Here is a 14772-nt window from a genome sequence, read left to right as displayed (position 1 = left end):
ATTTCTGCCATCTGAAAACTATAAGGATACTGGATGTCCCCACAACAACAGGAATATAAATGTTTCTTTGTATTTCTAATGTGTGTAAGGTTATACTTGTAACTGGGCATGTTTGTAGGTGACATTTTAGTTAATAATCATTTTGTTTTTTAATGAGCAAATTCTGTATTACCAATGTAACACACCTGGCTAAACTTTTAATAACTACTTATGGTAACCGGTCCGTTACTTTAATAAAGATCTCTGCTCAATTGCTACTTTTTGCATCCCCAACTTTTAGAAAATCACCCATAAGTTGTATTGACATTGTGTGTGCAAACAGCCTTCCTCACAGCAGTGTGTGCTTAGGCTCATGGTCTTTGTTGCTAATGCTGTGTTTTTCCCTTCTCTCCTTTTTGTCTTTATCCACAGAATGTGTTTGTAGATAAGCCAGCATTTCCGGAGTATAAAGTTTCCGATGCAAAAAAGTCCAAATTCATACTTTTGCATTTTAGCACTTTTAAAGCTGGCTGGGACTGGCTTATTTTGTTGGCGACGTTTTATGTTGCCGTGACTGTACCTTACAACGTTTGCTTTATTGGCAATGATGATCTGTCCACGACTCGGAGCACAACAGTCAGTGACATTGCAGTGGAGATTCTTTTTATTATAGGTAAGAACCAACGGCAGCTTTCGTAGGAGATTTGCATATGGGAAGTAAGTGTGTTCCAGATTTTTCTGACGCGAATGTGAACTAAAAACCCATTTGCATGGGCATGACTCAGCCTGTGATGCAAATTTTGGAGAAACACATACTTGGATTTCCCAAAATTGCCTCTTCAGCTTTTCCACTGCTCCTTTATTCAAACAGATCTAAACCAATGTTCTGTTTCCGTGCTTCTTTCATTAAAAAGGGCTAAAGGAGACTTGCCAGCTAATTTGTTTGTAGTCTCACATCTACCATGGTCTCACCTATGTAGAGTCAGAGTTAGGGCTTGGCAAGAACCGTCCAGGGATGCTCAGATTACCCCTCCAGGGGTTCTCCATGTCCTTCTATGCACTTTTGGTGCATTGATGGTGGCTGCCCTAGGTGACCAGGTTGCAAAGCAAAAGCTTGCAAAGCTTCCAGTCAATCAGAAGAAGCAGTGACTATCTGAATGAAAGAGGCCCCAGGGGGTATTTGTCCATAGTATTCATCTCTAGAATATTGGAGACCTCAGTCGAAGCTGCATCTGTTCCACTTTTGTAAGCCTTTTCCTATTTTTCCCTTCCTTAAAACTTAATCTTGTTTAGACCCCAAACAAGAAGTCTGTTGTTCTAGGACAGCTTGTGGGTCTCCTTTAAATCTGACATTGACTGCCTGCTGAGTTCTGGATCATCTTTGGCAACAGAATTCCTGTTTCTTACGTGGTCAGAGAGGTAGAGGGCAACATCTTTATGGCAATAATGAGAAAGGGTTTGGAAAATAATTTTAAGCAGGTAGTTGGACAAAGAAGAAATGGATCTTAAAATATCAAGGAAGAGGAGATAAATATGTGTGGCACATCAAAGCCTTGTTTCAGGGGTGGTGGGGCATTTATTTTCTGTGAAGCTATGAAAGCTTTAGGAGGCAGACTGGGTTCTCTAAGAGGATGACCGCAAATGCTTGCTCTGTGTGAGTTTGCATGCTCTTAGAGTGACTTTGGCATCACTATTAACCCTGAATCTGCTGGGCACACCCCTCAGAGCCATGGTTGGACCCCAGCCTCCACCCCAGTAGTGGTATCTGTGGCGTGTTTTGGCCACTAGATGGCAGTGTTGTCTATTAGGTAACTTGGTACGCCTACAAACCCAAGGAAATTTATCTTTATCTTTTTCTTTTAAATAAATCTAGGCTTTATTAGAATGGTATAGTCATATAAGAATATATTAAATCATTGTTAAATGAAAATAACCATATTCTAGTTTGGAACACAAATTCAAAATGAAAATCTTAGACAAATTGTATACGTCCATATGTCAACCCATTGTGGTCTTATTTTACTTTGCTAAACTTTGACAACTGTTTTATTTTCCTGGCTGCTAAAACAAACACCTATACAATGGGTTGCCTTGACAACCGGAATCTATCGTCTCACGGTTTCAGAAGCTGGAAAACTTGCTTTTTCTGGGAGTTGGTATCCTCCGGCTGCCAGCAATCCTTGGGGTTCCTTGGCTTTTCCATCACATGGCAATGCACATGGCAGCCTCTCCTCATTTCTCTTTCGGGTCATTGACTTCCAGTTCTCTGTGGCTTTCCCCTTTGTCTGGCTTTCACTGTCTTTATAAAGAAACCCATTAATCTGGATTAAAGCCGAATGTAATTCACTGGCCCACACCTTAACTGGAGTAGCGACTTGAAAAGATCTTGTTGACAGTGGATCCACACCCACCAGAACGCGGAAAAGGCCAAGAGCACATGCAGTCTGGGGTGCACAATTCAATTCACCACAAAACGCCCTCTCCCAGCCTGTGACACACTCATACTCGGTCACATCCTCAAAAGTGTCTCCTTGACCTGGCCGAAACTCTCAAGAAGTTGAGAGTCATTGTCTAAGCCTGATCATCCTTCTCTATAATAATTATTTTATAGAGTTTTATGAGACAATACACAGAAGTCTCAGTTTAACAAGTACTTTCATCCTTATGATCATTACTGTTATTATTTACAACTTTGCTATAAGGACAAGGCTGGGTCTCAAACTTTCTTTTCTGCTCTTCCTAAGTGTTAGATATTTTACTTTCCAGGAGTTTAGAAGCCACTTCTGGTATTCATATGTTCATTGGCAGACAATGACTTACTCAACCCCATGAAAACTCATACCTACAAGAAAGATTTTTCATGATTGTGGGATTTTTTTAGGCAGCTTTTCTCTACTAAACCAATGGAGTCTCTGGCTTGCTCTCTTGGTGGTTGCCGTTAAATTCTTCTAGGTATTCTTTCTCACTGCTATTGCTACTGTGTTCCAGGCAGTAAGATGGTTCCCCAGTAGGCAATACCCACCCCTCACTAACTGTATCACAAGGAAAAAGAAACACACTTCTGTTTATATGCGGTTTAGCTGCTACAAAGATTATTTTGCTGTGACTCTTGCCCATAATCCTTTGTTAAAAGACTTGCTGCTCTTTCTTACTGCTATCTTCCTGCAATCTTCCTTCTTTTTTTTCTTTTACGTGGGCAGGCACTGGGAATCAAACCCAGGTCCTCGGGCATGGCAGGCAAGCACTCTTACCTGCTGAGCCACCATGGCCCACCCTAATCTTCCTTCTTTTATATGGGTTTCACTGTATTTCAATTTATTATAATACATTTGGAAAAAGTTTAATATTTTTCAAAGAATGTTTCCCAGAAGTTTCATTCTATGTAATAGTTCACAAGGATGCCTAAAAATAACCACTGATAAATCAGTCAGAATGCTTGGAATAAAAAGTTATATTGCCCGGAATACTCGTATTTCTGCATTGTTAAGGCAGTGTTTATACCATTTAATATTTATTTAATTGATATGTATGGTAAAATCCATATGCATATTTAACACCCTATTTTTTATTTCTAGAATAGTTTTAATAAATTGGCATCTTATAATCAACGGTGGCAGAATTAATTTTTTTTTAAAGTGGTTTAAAAAGAGTTTGGGAAAGAAAGATAGTCATTTAGCTAAAACATGTTGTTCAAAATATTTTATTTTCTTTTCCATTCTATACAAATGTAAAGCAATATTTTCTAAATGGGAAAAAATTAAATATCCCATGATGAAAGATCCATAGTCAAATGAAAGTTTGGGAAATGATGACTATCTTTTGGAGATTTACAATGCACACATCCAACATTATAAATCCACTGAGAAATTCAGTGATAAAGAAATTTGTTTAACTGTGAATCCAGCATCTCCCCAATTTATTTTTACCTCAAAATTCATTCCTACCCAGAACACTTAATAATATTCTTTTGGAAAGTCTGACTTAAAAACATTCTTCCTAGGTAGAGTCACCATAAAGAAAGTGTTTGAATGTAATTATATTAGTCAAAACTTAAATATGAATGGTGAACTAGAATTTCTCCTAGGTACTGTCTTACTTTTGAATTAAATTCTTTTGTAAGCCATATTAATTCTTTGGGATCAATAGAACACGATGTTTGGCTATGCCTTAATTTGATTTGAAAACCATTGTGCTTTTAACTTAGCTTCTGGTTCAAACCTTATGAAAATTTAAAATGGGAAGTGACCTAATACATCAAATCTAATCTTTCTCACTTTATAGATGGGAAAACTGAACCCTAGTGATATGCTCAAGATCTCATAACTAGCTGATATCAGAATTTGTCTCCTGGGCTTTGATTCATGCTTTTTGTTTAAGATTTTATAACCTTCTTTTTGTTTTTTTAATTCACTGAATTTGCTTTCCTATATTTATAGTAATGAAACAGGAGATGATAGAAAGAAGGACTAGCCTCCTACTCTCTAGTCCATGAATGCAGAAATTAATAGTTTGAAACTTTGATGTTTTAGTGGTAAAAACTGTGGTGGATCCATGAGTACATGAGGTCTGCGCCACCCTTCCTGACCAAGAGACTCAAAGAACCCAACACTGTGCAGGCAGCGATATGCCCAGACCCAGGCAATGAATTGTGAGTTTTCTAAGTCAGTGGTAATTCCATTCCTTTTAGCCAGTTTCTGTTGCAGGATTAAGCATGTGACCATGTGTATCCAATAGGATATAAAAGAGATCTTTTTGGAGTGGACAGTTCTTGAAAACAATTTTCTTCCTTCATAAAAGAAGAGGCATGCAAGGGACAATATTTATCTCTCCTCATTCCTTCATTTCTACTGGAATGTGAAGATGGGAGGATATGTCGTTTTAACATCTGATTGACTTCATCTCTCTAACGACTCCTTAGAAAGCTAAATATCAAAGGAAATATTGTATGCAATTGCACTGTCTTGTCTACTCTGTAGTTATCTTAGTCATGTATCATTAACTTGTTTAATAGGGGTTCTGAAAGACTAGAATAGAGAGACTAATTGGGGAAGCTATAATAAAGGGTTAATAGCCAAGGATTTTCCAGAATGGAAGAGATACTGTACACTCTAAGATAGAAAGAGAATTCCAGGTACTAAATGGAGTAAATATATATCCATGCCTAGACATGCTACAGTAGCATCGCAAACCATCAAGGATTAAAAAGAAAACCTTGAAATTATCTAGAGAAAAGGAAATTTTACTTACAAAAAGATAATAATAATTATATTGAAGTCACATTTCTCAGTACCATTAATAGAGGCCAGAAGGCATTGAAGAAATTTCTTTGAAGTGCTGAAGGAAAAATATTGGGCTTAAAAGACTTCCTTCCTTCCTTCCTTTCTTCCTTCCGTCCTCCCTCCCTCCCTCCCTCCCTCCTTCCCTCCTTTCCTTCCTTCCTTCTTCTCCTTTTTCCTCCTTCCTTTTCTTCCATTTATTATTTCCCTTTCTTTTCTTTTCTCTTCTCTTCTCTTTCTTTCTCCTTGTTTGCTATCCTCCAGAAAGGTGTACAAAATGAAGAAATTTTCAAAAAAAAGCACAATAGATTCTCACTGTAAGAACTACTAAATTAGGTCCTTCAGAAGGGCAAAAAGTGAAAGTGAACCCATAAGGAAAGAGTATATCCAAGATAAAAATAAATAAATAGAGAGATGAGAGAGAGCACAAGATAGGAGTTGATAAAATAGGTTGATAAATTTTTTGTGAGTAATTGCAAAATGTAAACAGATTTAATTGGTAATAAACCCCTATTAAAAGAAGAGATGTTCTAATGGATTAAAAATTTCAGGTATATACTAGCTAACCTAATATATCTAATATAAACAAGTTAATGATACATGACTAAGATAACTACAGAGAAAATAAAGGGATGAGAAATAAGAAAGGAGATGTAGGGATATCAATAGCAGAAAACGTGAAATTTAATGCAAATATATTAATAGGGATAATAAGTGATATTATAGTTAAATGAAAAGAACAACCTATCAGGAAGATATAACCATTATTAACATGTATATATTTACCAATGTGGCCTGAAAAATACAAAAAGAGAAAGATCCGAAACACGAATAGCTACTGAAAAAAATCAAAAGAACAGTGGACTATTTTAGCATCAGTATCAAAAACTGATAATCAACAGTCCAAAATTTAGTTCAACTACAGGAGATTTGAACAACACAATTGACAGTTGAACAACACAATTGACAAAATCAATTTGATACCATATATGTCGAGTTTCTCCACCTTGGCACTATTAATATTAAGTGCCAGAAAACTATTTGTCTAGGGGAGGAGAATCCTGTGCTTTGGAGGGTGTTTAAAAGCATCCTATGAACTCTACATGCTAGATCCCAGTTAACACTCCCTGCTCAATTATGACAATTTAAAATGTCTCCAGACACCGCCAATGTATGTATGTATTTCCTGTGATTTCCAAGCTATATGGCTAAATGGTATTTGGAGTATGCTACCATTTACATAAAAAGAGGTGGAGGGAGAATATATGTGTATGTATTTACTTGATAATGCATAAGCTGTTTTGGAAGGCTTCACAAGAAACTGATGAGCTTGTTTGCATCTGAAGGACAGGACCCTGGGGACAGCAGAGAGAAGATTTTACGGTTATGCTCTATAAACTTTTGAATTTCAAATAATGGAGCTATATTGCCTAGTAAAAAAAAATGAACAATTTTTTTTTTTAAAAAAACCTTAAATAGAAAAGATTTAAGTGATTTCTCTAAAAGTTAGGGAAAAAATTAGCAAAATCCTAAACAAAGTAGAGGAAAGGAAGGCTTACAAACAGGAAGAGAAATTAATACTGTAAAAACTAAAAAAAAAAAAATACACAAAAACCAAGAACAATTTTGCAAAATCTAGTCAAGTTGCAAATGTACATATCCCAGGATCCAGCAATTCTTTTTCTAGGTGGGGAAGCACTTGCAGATGTACACAGGGTGGGGGTGAAGTGACGGTGGGTTCGGCGTGGGCTAGGGGGAACTGTGCAGAATATTTGCTGGATCACTATTTGTAGAAGCGAAACAATGGAAACAGTGTAAATTCTCATCATCAGTAGAGTATAAATAAAGAGTGGTGGACGTATATAACGAGATATCACAATGATGCAATAGAGGAGAGGAATCTGGAGCAGATTCCATAGGTCAAATCTGGCCTGCTGCCTGTTTTTAAAAGTAACTTCTGATTGGAACACAGTCATTCCCATTCATTTCAGTATTTTCTATGACTACTTTCACATCATATCTGCAGAGTTGACTATTTGCAGGAGAAACTGTAAAGCCCTAAAAGTCTAAGTATTTACTATCTTGCCCTTTACAGAAAAGGTTTGGCTGCTTCTGGTCTAGACCTCTGTCCTTACTCAATGCCCCCTTTTTCATAACAAATATTTTCATGTCAAATATTTCATAACAAATATTTTATAATGCCTCTACCTATACACATTTTAAAAATTATAACAATGCTTTAACTGTAGCAGAAAGGAGAACATAAAGGAAATAATGTATAATGACATCATGTATTTTCGTAAATACATAGAGGCTATGGTGTCGTAACAGTAAAAGATATAATGAGGTAGATATCTGCATTACTTACAATGAACAAATTCACATTGACAAGAACTCCATTGAAGACATACAGGCAATTAAAAGAGTAGAGGTACAAAATGACCTAAAATAAGAACTAGTAGTGGGATAAGTATTAACCAGAGCAAACACATTTGTATATGATAAAACAAAGAGAGCAATAGCTCGGGTAGCGATAGCATCCCAAGACAAATTTCAGATTTATGAAACAGAGAAAAGGAGGATATTCTGGAGAATCAGTTGGATGCTATGTGTGGTATCCAAACAATTCTTTGTGTTAAGACTTGGGATAAGGTAGTGATGAAGTGTAAAATACATCACACATCCAATCTCTGCATGTCTCTGACGACAGCTGAAAAGCGTGTAGGATAAAGGACAATTATATATTGTATATACACTGCTATCCCTGCCCAGGACTGGACTCTAGCTTCTCTATCCACTATATATCAGTAATACTCTCAAATCATACTGGCAACTCAAAACGCATCCACAGTATGGAGAGGTATTTTTTATCAATGTTATATTTTTAAGGTTATATTCTTTTATGATTATGTAGCTCTAGACCACTGATTCTCGGTTGGTGGCAATATCTCCTGCAGGGAATATTTCAGAAATATGTGAGCTTGACTTTAAATTGCCAGTCAACACTGTCAAGATCTAGTGCCTCTAAATCTCAATTTACACATTTACAAATTATCTTATCTTCCAACTAATGAACAGAATTCCCATAATTGTAAAATATAACTTTCTTTTGAGCAAATGTCCACATTTTTATTTGTTTTACTTTTTTCTCCTTTGTCCGTAATGTTTCAGTAACCAAAGCTTCTATTCACTTACGTCTCCACATTTTGCTATTTCTGAGTCTTTATTTCTTCACATCATTTAATTTTCATTACAACTATGTAAAGCAATTAAGGCAGGTATAACTTTATATATAAAGGAAGAAATGGAGGAGGGCAGGAAATAAGCAATTTATTCAAGATCTAGCTAATTACTGGCCAAGCTAAAACTAAAAACCCTCAGTTATAAAATAAGCCAAATAATAGCATTATTACGGGAATTTTGTGATTTAGTTATATCAAGATATAAGCTCACCTACTTGTTCAATCAATCATGATAATTATCATCATTAATGTCACTAAGTGTGTATCTCTTCAGTTGTTTTAATCTCCTCTATTATCAGAAAATCAGCATTCATTGATATTTACTGAATAATAATGATATATACTGAATGACGCTCATTTTGGGAATAATGTACACCAGAACATTCCATACTGCTTAGCTTTCCGGAACACAAACATCTGGGGATTCATTGACCACTTCAAGGTTTTATTCAGCCACTCTGACAGATTTGGCTCAGTATCCTCTTTAAAAAGCCAAGGACGGAAGGTCTTCTTTTAAATATCCCCATTTTACATCTACTTAAGTCAAGCATCTTTATCTCAGCTCTCTAGGAACTGGCATGCACTGAACAATTCCCAAGCAGTATTAGGTACAGTAGTTTGTCTTCTTCCGTCCAGTCATCCACCAGAATACTATGAACGAGGACGTGAGCTGATCTGCACATCAGCTCCTCTCCTTTTTCCTGCCCTGCTCTGAGGCCCGAAAAGCACAAAACTGGGCTTCCGGCAACACAGTAGAAAAGGAAATCATTAGCTGAAAACTTCATCACCAGCTTTACAGTAACTAGGACTTGCTGTCTCCGTCCAACTTTGTAATTTTGCTGGATCTGTGTTCAATTCCTAAAAGGACTAGTAAATACATGTTCATTTTGTAAAACTTAAAATCCCCTCTTCAGGGAGGTGCAACGGTACTCAGTGGCAGAATTCTCATCTGTCATGCCAAAGACCTGGGCTCGATTCCTGGAGCCTACCCATGCCAAAAAAAATAACCTCTGCAAAATCCCCTCTTCATGGTGCACAGTTTTATAAATAGCTTTTCTCCATTTAATGTCGAACTGAGGAGTAACATCCTTCAACCATTCAACTCCATTCATGTCAAGTTCTGTTACTCTCTAGCAGAAAGTCAAGCCCCAAAAGGGGTATTTTAATTTTGTCAGCATTTTTGGATGTCTTTTTCTATCAGAGTATAAAATATGAACTTCAGTGAGAACTGAAAGAATATAGACATTTCATTGCTTTTTTATTGTACAGACAAACCCAAATTTGTAATCTGGTTGCTTTTGTGAAAGTTGCAAAGATATTTCATTTTTCTCCTTGAATAAATGTTTAAAAATATAGATATAGACTTGGTTGCTGGAGGGAAAGACTTCAAGGATGAAGCTTCATGCTGATGAAGGAATTAAAATAATATTCCCCCCTGAATCCAGAAGCTTTGATTAATGAATATTAGTTTATTTCTTAATATTTGGACCCCTTCTTCCTTCCCTCTCTCAGTCTCACCACTCACCTTCTCCCTTCTGTTCTCACTCGCGCTTTCAGAGAAAGGGGGCCAGTGCAGGCCCACATACCCTACACCCCACATCTGCACGCTAGCACCCCCGCAATGCAAAGCCTTGCCATGTTGAAGAGACTCTTTCCATTTATTCCAATTAGCCATTCACACCAATCTTAGATGGGATAACAGAGTCTTATACTAACAGTATTTCAAAATGGCATTCACGTTGGGCTCAGATTTGACCTCTATTCCAGGCAGCCTTTTTTAACCCAATTACCCCAAGGTATGCAAGGTATATATTCTCTCAGTTAATACATTTGGAATGCTGAATAGATGGAATATATTATATTGAGAATTAACCATTGACTAGAAATGAACCAGTGCACTCGGCTACTAACCAGCTATTTTCTACTGAAAAATAAGTCATTTAACTTTTCTAAGCTTGAGGATATGGCAATAATTAAACAGAAAAGTACACTGCCATTTCAGATTCTTAGAGATGTCTCAAACATGAAGAGGTTTTATGTGCTAGAATGCTTTGGGGGAGGGAGGCGAAAATATATTGAAAAGTAAGTTGCTCTTTTCATTATTGTTAAGAGTTCCCAAATAAGGTGGCTTAAAAGTATCTGTATCAGCCCTTGTGCATAGACTAAAATTGCATTTATTTTGCAAATAAACTAGGTTTAGGTATTCCATCTTTAAGCTTTTGAGAATTCCTTGTGTTAAGATAAAGCCCTATGATAAATCAACTATTAAGCAGATACCAGGAATGTGTAACCCCTCTATTATACTTAACCATAGAAAACTGCAAAGTAGAGTTTCTTCATTTAATTAGCTTAAACATAGAAAATGATATTTTCCTTGGGCTAGGCATGGTATGTTTGTCCTTTCATTATAAAAAGTAATTTATTCACCATCATTTTCTATTAGGAAGACGTGGATTTTTGGAAATGTTCCCATCATTCTTTGCCCTCATCAGAATCATACTCCGTGGCAATCTGCCCAATAAACCTGCAGATTACACTTTCAGGGCATTCTTTTATGGGTTTAATTTTTCCTCTGTATATATACTAAGTTAGTTAATAAACTTCAAAATAGAAACAGTGGAGAAAAATAGTCCACAGCCACATCCATCCCAAAACAACTACCGCTTACACGTTAATCTTTGTGATTATTATTTTCTCTCTTTTAATGTACTTGAGATCATAGTCTATGCAAATATTGGGTTTTTTTGTTTTTCATGTAACATTTTTTTTTTCTTTTTGCATGGGCAGGCACTGGGAATTGAACCTGGGTCTCTGGCATGGCAGGCGAGAATTCTGCCACTAAGCCCCCGTCACACCACCCCTATGTGACATCTTAACATAACCATTTTGTGTTCTATAAATATTTATAAACATAGTAGTTGCATAATAATCCATCATGTAGATGAACCTTTATGTTTTTTAGACCCCGTTTGTTTGCATTTGTGGATTTTGAATTTTTACTATTTAAATAAAGATTGAAATGAACATCATTATGAAAATAATATATTTACTTACTCATTAAACAAATATAAATTTATACTTATTATTTGCAATGCATTGTTCTAGATGCTGAAGATATAACAGTGAAGCAAATAGACAGTTTTGCCCTCATAGGATTTATATTCTAACAGGAGGAGAAAAACAATAAATCAAATAAGTAAAATATATGGCTTGTTCGATAGTTATGAGTTGTATAGAGAAAAATAAAGCAGTGGAGGGGAAAGGGGTGGGTTACAATGTTAAATAAGTGATCAAGGAAAGCTTTGCTGAGAACAAGATATTTAAATAAAAACAGAAGAGAAGAAAACAGTCAACTATATATCTTGAAGAAGTCCCAAGAAAGGGAAACAGCAAGTGGAAAAGACCCTGTTTCCATATTTAGAATTATTTTAAGAAGGAGTGGAATTATTAGGTCAAAGAATATTAAGCTATCTTAAATTTTCAAGGTGATTTTTTAAAAACACATTACCCTTTGAGAATTGTATTCTTTAATAAAGTTCTAGTTGAGCTGCATTTTGTTCTTGCTAATATTTTTGACAACAATAACTATTTTGAGAAGTTCTAGGCTACATGCAGCTTTCTAAATTTTTAATGCTATAAAATTACTTCATTTAATGGAAGGACTCAGGTAGAAGAATATCATAAATATTGTATTGATGTTATTTATTCCTTTTTCCCTAGGGGATGTGAATACATCTAAGCACACATTTATACAGGAGTTTTATTAACTTGGTGAATACAAAATTTAATTCACAATATACCTGAATTGATTTATGTTTAAATCTGAAGTGTCATGAAATGGCAAATTTGGAGGAAAGTTGTTTTAGAATTTGTCAGAGAATGATGCTATCTTCTAACTTACATATACTTATAAACAGACTAGGAGAAGGAGCACATCCTCATAAAATACGAAACAATGGTGCTTGTTTTGAACAGGCAGAGGATTAAGAATGAATGTTACTAAATTTAGAAACCCAGGAGAAAATTCTGAGTTCTTGATTTAGAAACTTATTGCAGAGTAATGAACTTCTTTTTTCCATTTGCCTCTTACCAAACATGAACTCTACTATACCATTCATCTTTTCCAAAGATGTTTTCTTTAAGTGTGTGAAAACAAAAGCAAAACAAAGAACCCGACTTTCTAAGTAGAAATGGCATTATTTATGTTGACTTAATTACCATTTCAGTCCATACAGTTCTCATTTGCCATTGGAAGAAACTCCTCTCCTTATGACCACAATAGTTTTAAGATAAATGCATGCATACATGATAAAAAGTAAAGACAAAGTGGGGAGAGAGGTCACGGAAGACTGAGGACCTGGAATTTGATGTCAGTTATCAACAAGAAGAAAGCTGTATTTGTGATTCTTTCATCATTCTACCCTAGGTCTAGCCCTGCAGGCTGAATGGAATTCAGTGCTGAAGAGGAATGTTTAGAGAGACCTTCCATGGACAGGGCCAATGGAAAAAGATCTAGCTCTTAGAAATGGGACTTGAATGTAAATATACTAGATTCCTGATACATGGAGTCTAGAGGGTGCCTAGTACATTTATGTTGAATGTCTGAAAGTGAGTATGTTTGGGAATTGGCTACAATAGTAAATAGACCGAGAGTTACCCAGGCTGAATCAGATATTGGCCTGAATAAAACAGATATATAACAGAGAAATGTAAGATGTTAGGTTTAATTTTAAAACTTGATCGATACTTGGGGTAGTTTGAAGCTGTTATGTACTCCAGAAAAGGCTATGCTGTTTTAAGCCACTCCTGTGGGTGCAGACTTATCGTAGGTGGGGGGCTGCTGATTAGGTTATTTCAATTGAAATGTGACCCACCCCATTCAAGGTGGGTCTTAATACCCCTACTGGAGTCCTCTATAAGAAGATAAAGGACACACAGAAAAAGCTCAGAGAGCGCAGAGGAGTCCCAGAGAAGGTGAGAGACAAGGACATACCCACCAGAGGAAACCACTGAAGCCAGAAGCTGGAAGCAGTGAAAGCTGGGAGAGAAGGTCCAGCAGACATCACCACGTGCCTTACCATATGGCAGAGGAGCCCCAGATGCCAACACTATCTTCAGAATCCATGATGAACAGGCCCAGATGCCAACACTTCAAGAGTATGATCTGTTTATGCCCTTTTAGACATTTTCACAGCCTGAGAACTGTAAATTGTAAGGCAATAAACCCCCTATTGCAAAATCCAACCCATTTCTAGTATAGTGCATTCTGGCAGCTTTAGCAAACTGAAACAGTATTTTCTATTTTATGAAAATTTAACAGTATTTGAGCTTATATTACATTAACTTGTATTACCTCATTTGACACTTGCAACAACCCTTGAAGACTGAAGTTGTGAAGACCCATTTCCTCTGCTTTTCTTATCTTGCATTAATCAAATTAATTAATCAAATTAATTAATGCAATGGTATAATTAAAAACTAAATTTGATGATAATATTCTTCCAAGTTTATAGAGAAAGAAACTAAAGCTCAAAGAGATTAAATCCCTTTAAAAAATAAAAGAAATATCAAGGGAAAAAAGAAGTAAATTTATATTTTGAACAATGGACTTAAGATAAGTATTTTATTATTGATGATCTCATTTAATGATGGTAACAAGCCCAAAGAAGAGTTTTCCTATCACCCATAACTTCTTGTTTGTCAAATGGTGCCTATAGTATTTACCTGGCTACATCCCTTTCCATATTTGGTATTAGGGACTCCCTCTTCTCTTCCCATAGCTTTCATTGTATATCACACTTCCCAGGTTTCCCTTCTCTTTTCTGGATGTTTCTACTCAATCATCTTCATGAGCTCCTCTCCCTTTCCCTATATCTCAAGTAACACTGTCCCTGCAGGATTTGTCCTTGGCTCTCTCTCCTCTCTTCACTATATTGCATATTCACTTTGGGTGATTGTGTCAACTCTTATTGTTTCAATGTTGGTGGTTCTCAAACAGTTTCTTGAGCCTGATTCCTTCCAAAAATTCATACATGTGAATTCAACCATTGCTTTGGTTTGCTAAAGCTGATGAAATGCAATATATCAGAGATGGACTGGCTTTTAGCAATGAGGGTATATTAAGTTACAAATTTGTAGTTCTAAGACTGTGAAAATGTCTCAGTTAAGGTATCAACAGAATGATAAAATCAAGACTGGTTACCAGCAACCCTGGGCTCCTCTGTCAGATAGCAAGGCACATGGGGATGCCTGCTCGTCCTTCTCTCCCGGGTCGT

General features: G+C 36.2%; 1 protein-coding gene across 1 annotated transcript in view; it reads left to right on the top strand.

Moving 5' to 3' along the window:
• Positions 1–14772, top strand: part of KCNH8 (potassium voltage-gated channel subfamily H member 8) — a 396752-nt gene that overhangs the window by 211770 nt on the left and 170210 nt on the right. The window contains exon 5 of the mRNA XM_077130036.1: positions 412–652. Coding sequence (XP_076986151.1) covers positions 412–652 — 241 coding nt within the window. The remainder of the gene's footprint in view (positions 1–411; positions 653–14772) is intronic.

This window comes from Tamandua tetradactyla, chromosome 15 (assembly GCF_023851605.1).
Source record: "Tamandua tetradactyla isolate mTamTet1 chromosome 15, mTamTet1.pri, whole genome shotgun sequence".
In the NCBI taxonomy this organism is placed as follows: Eukaryota; Metazoa; Chordata; class Mammalia; order Pilosa; family Myrmecophagidae; genus Tamandua; species Tamandua tetradactyla.
This window is presented reverse-complemented; position numbering and strand designations above follow the sequence as displayed.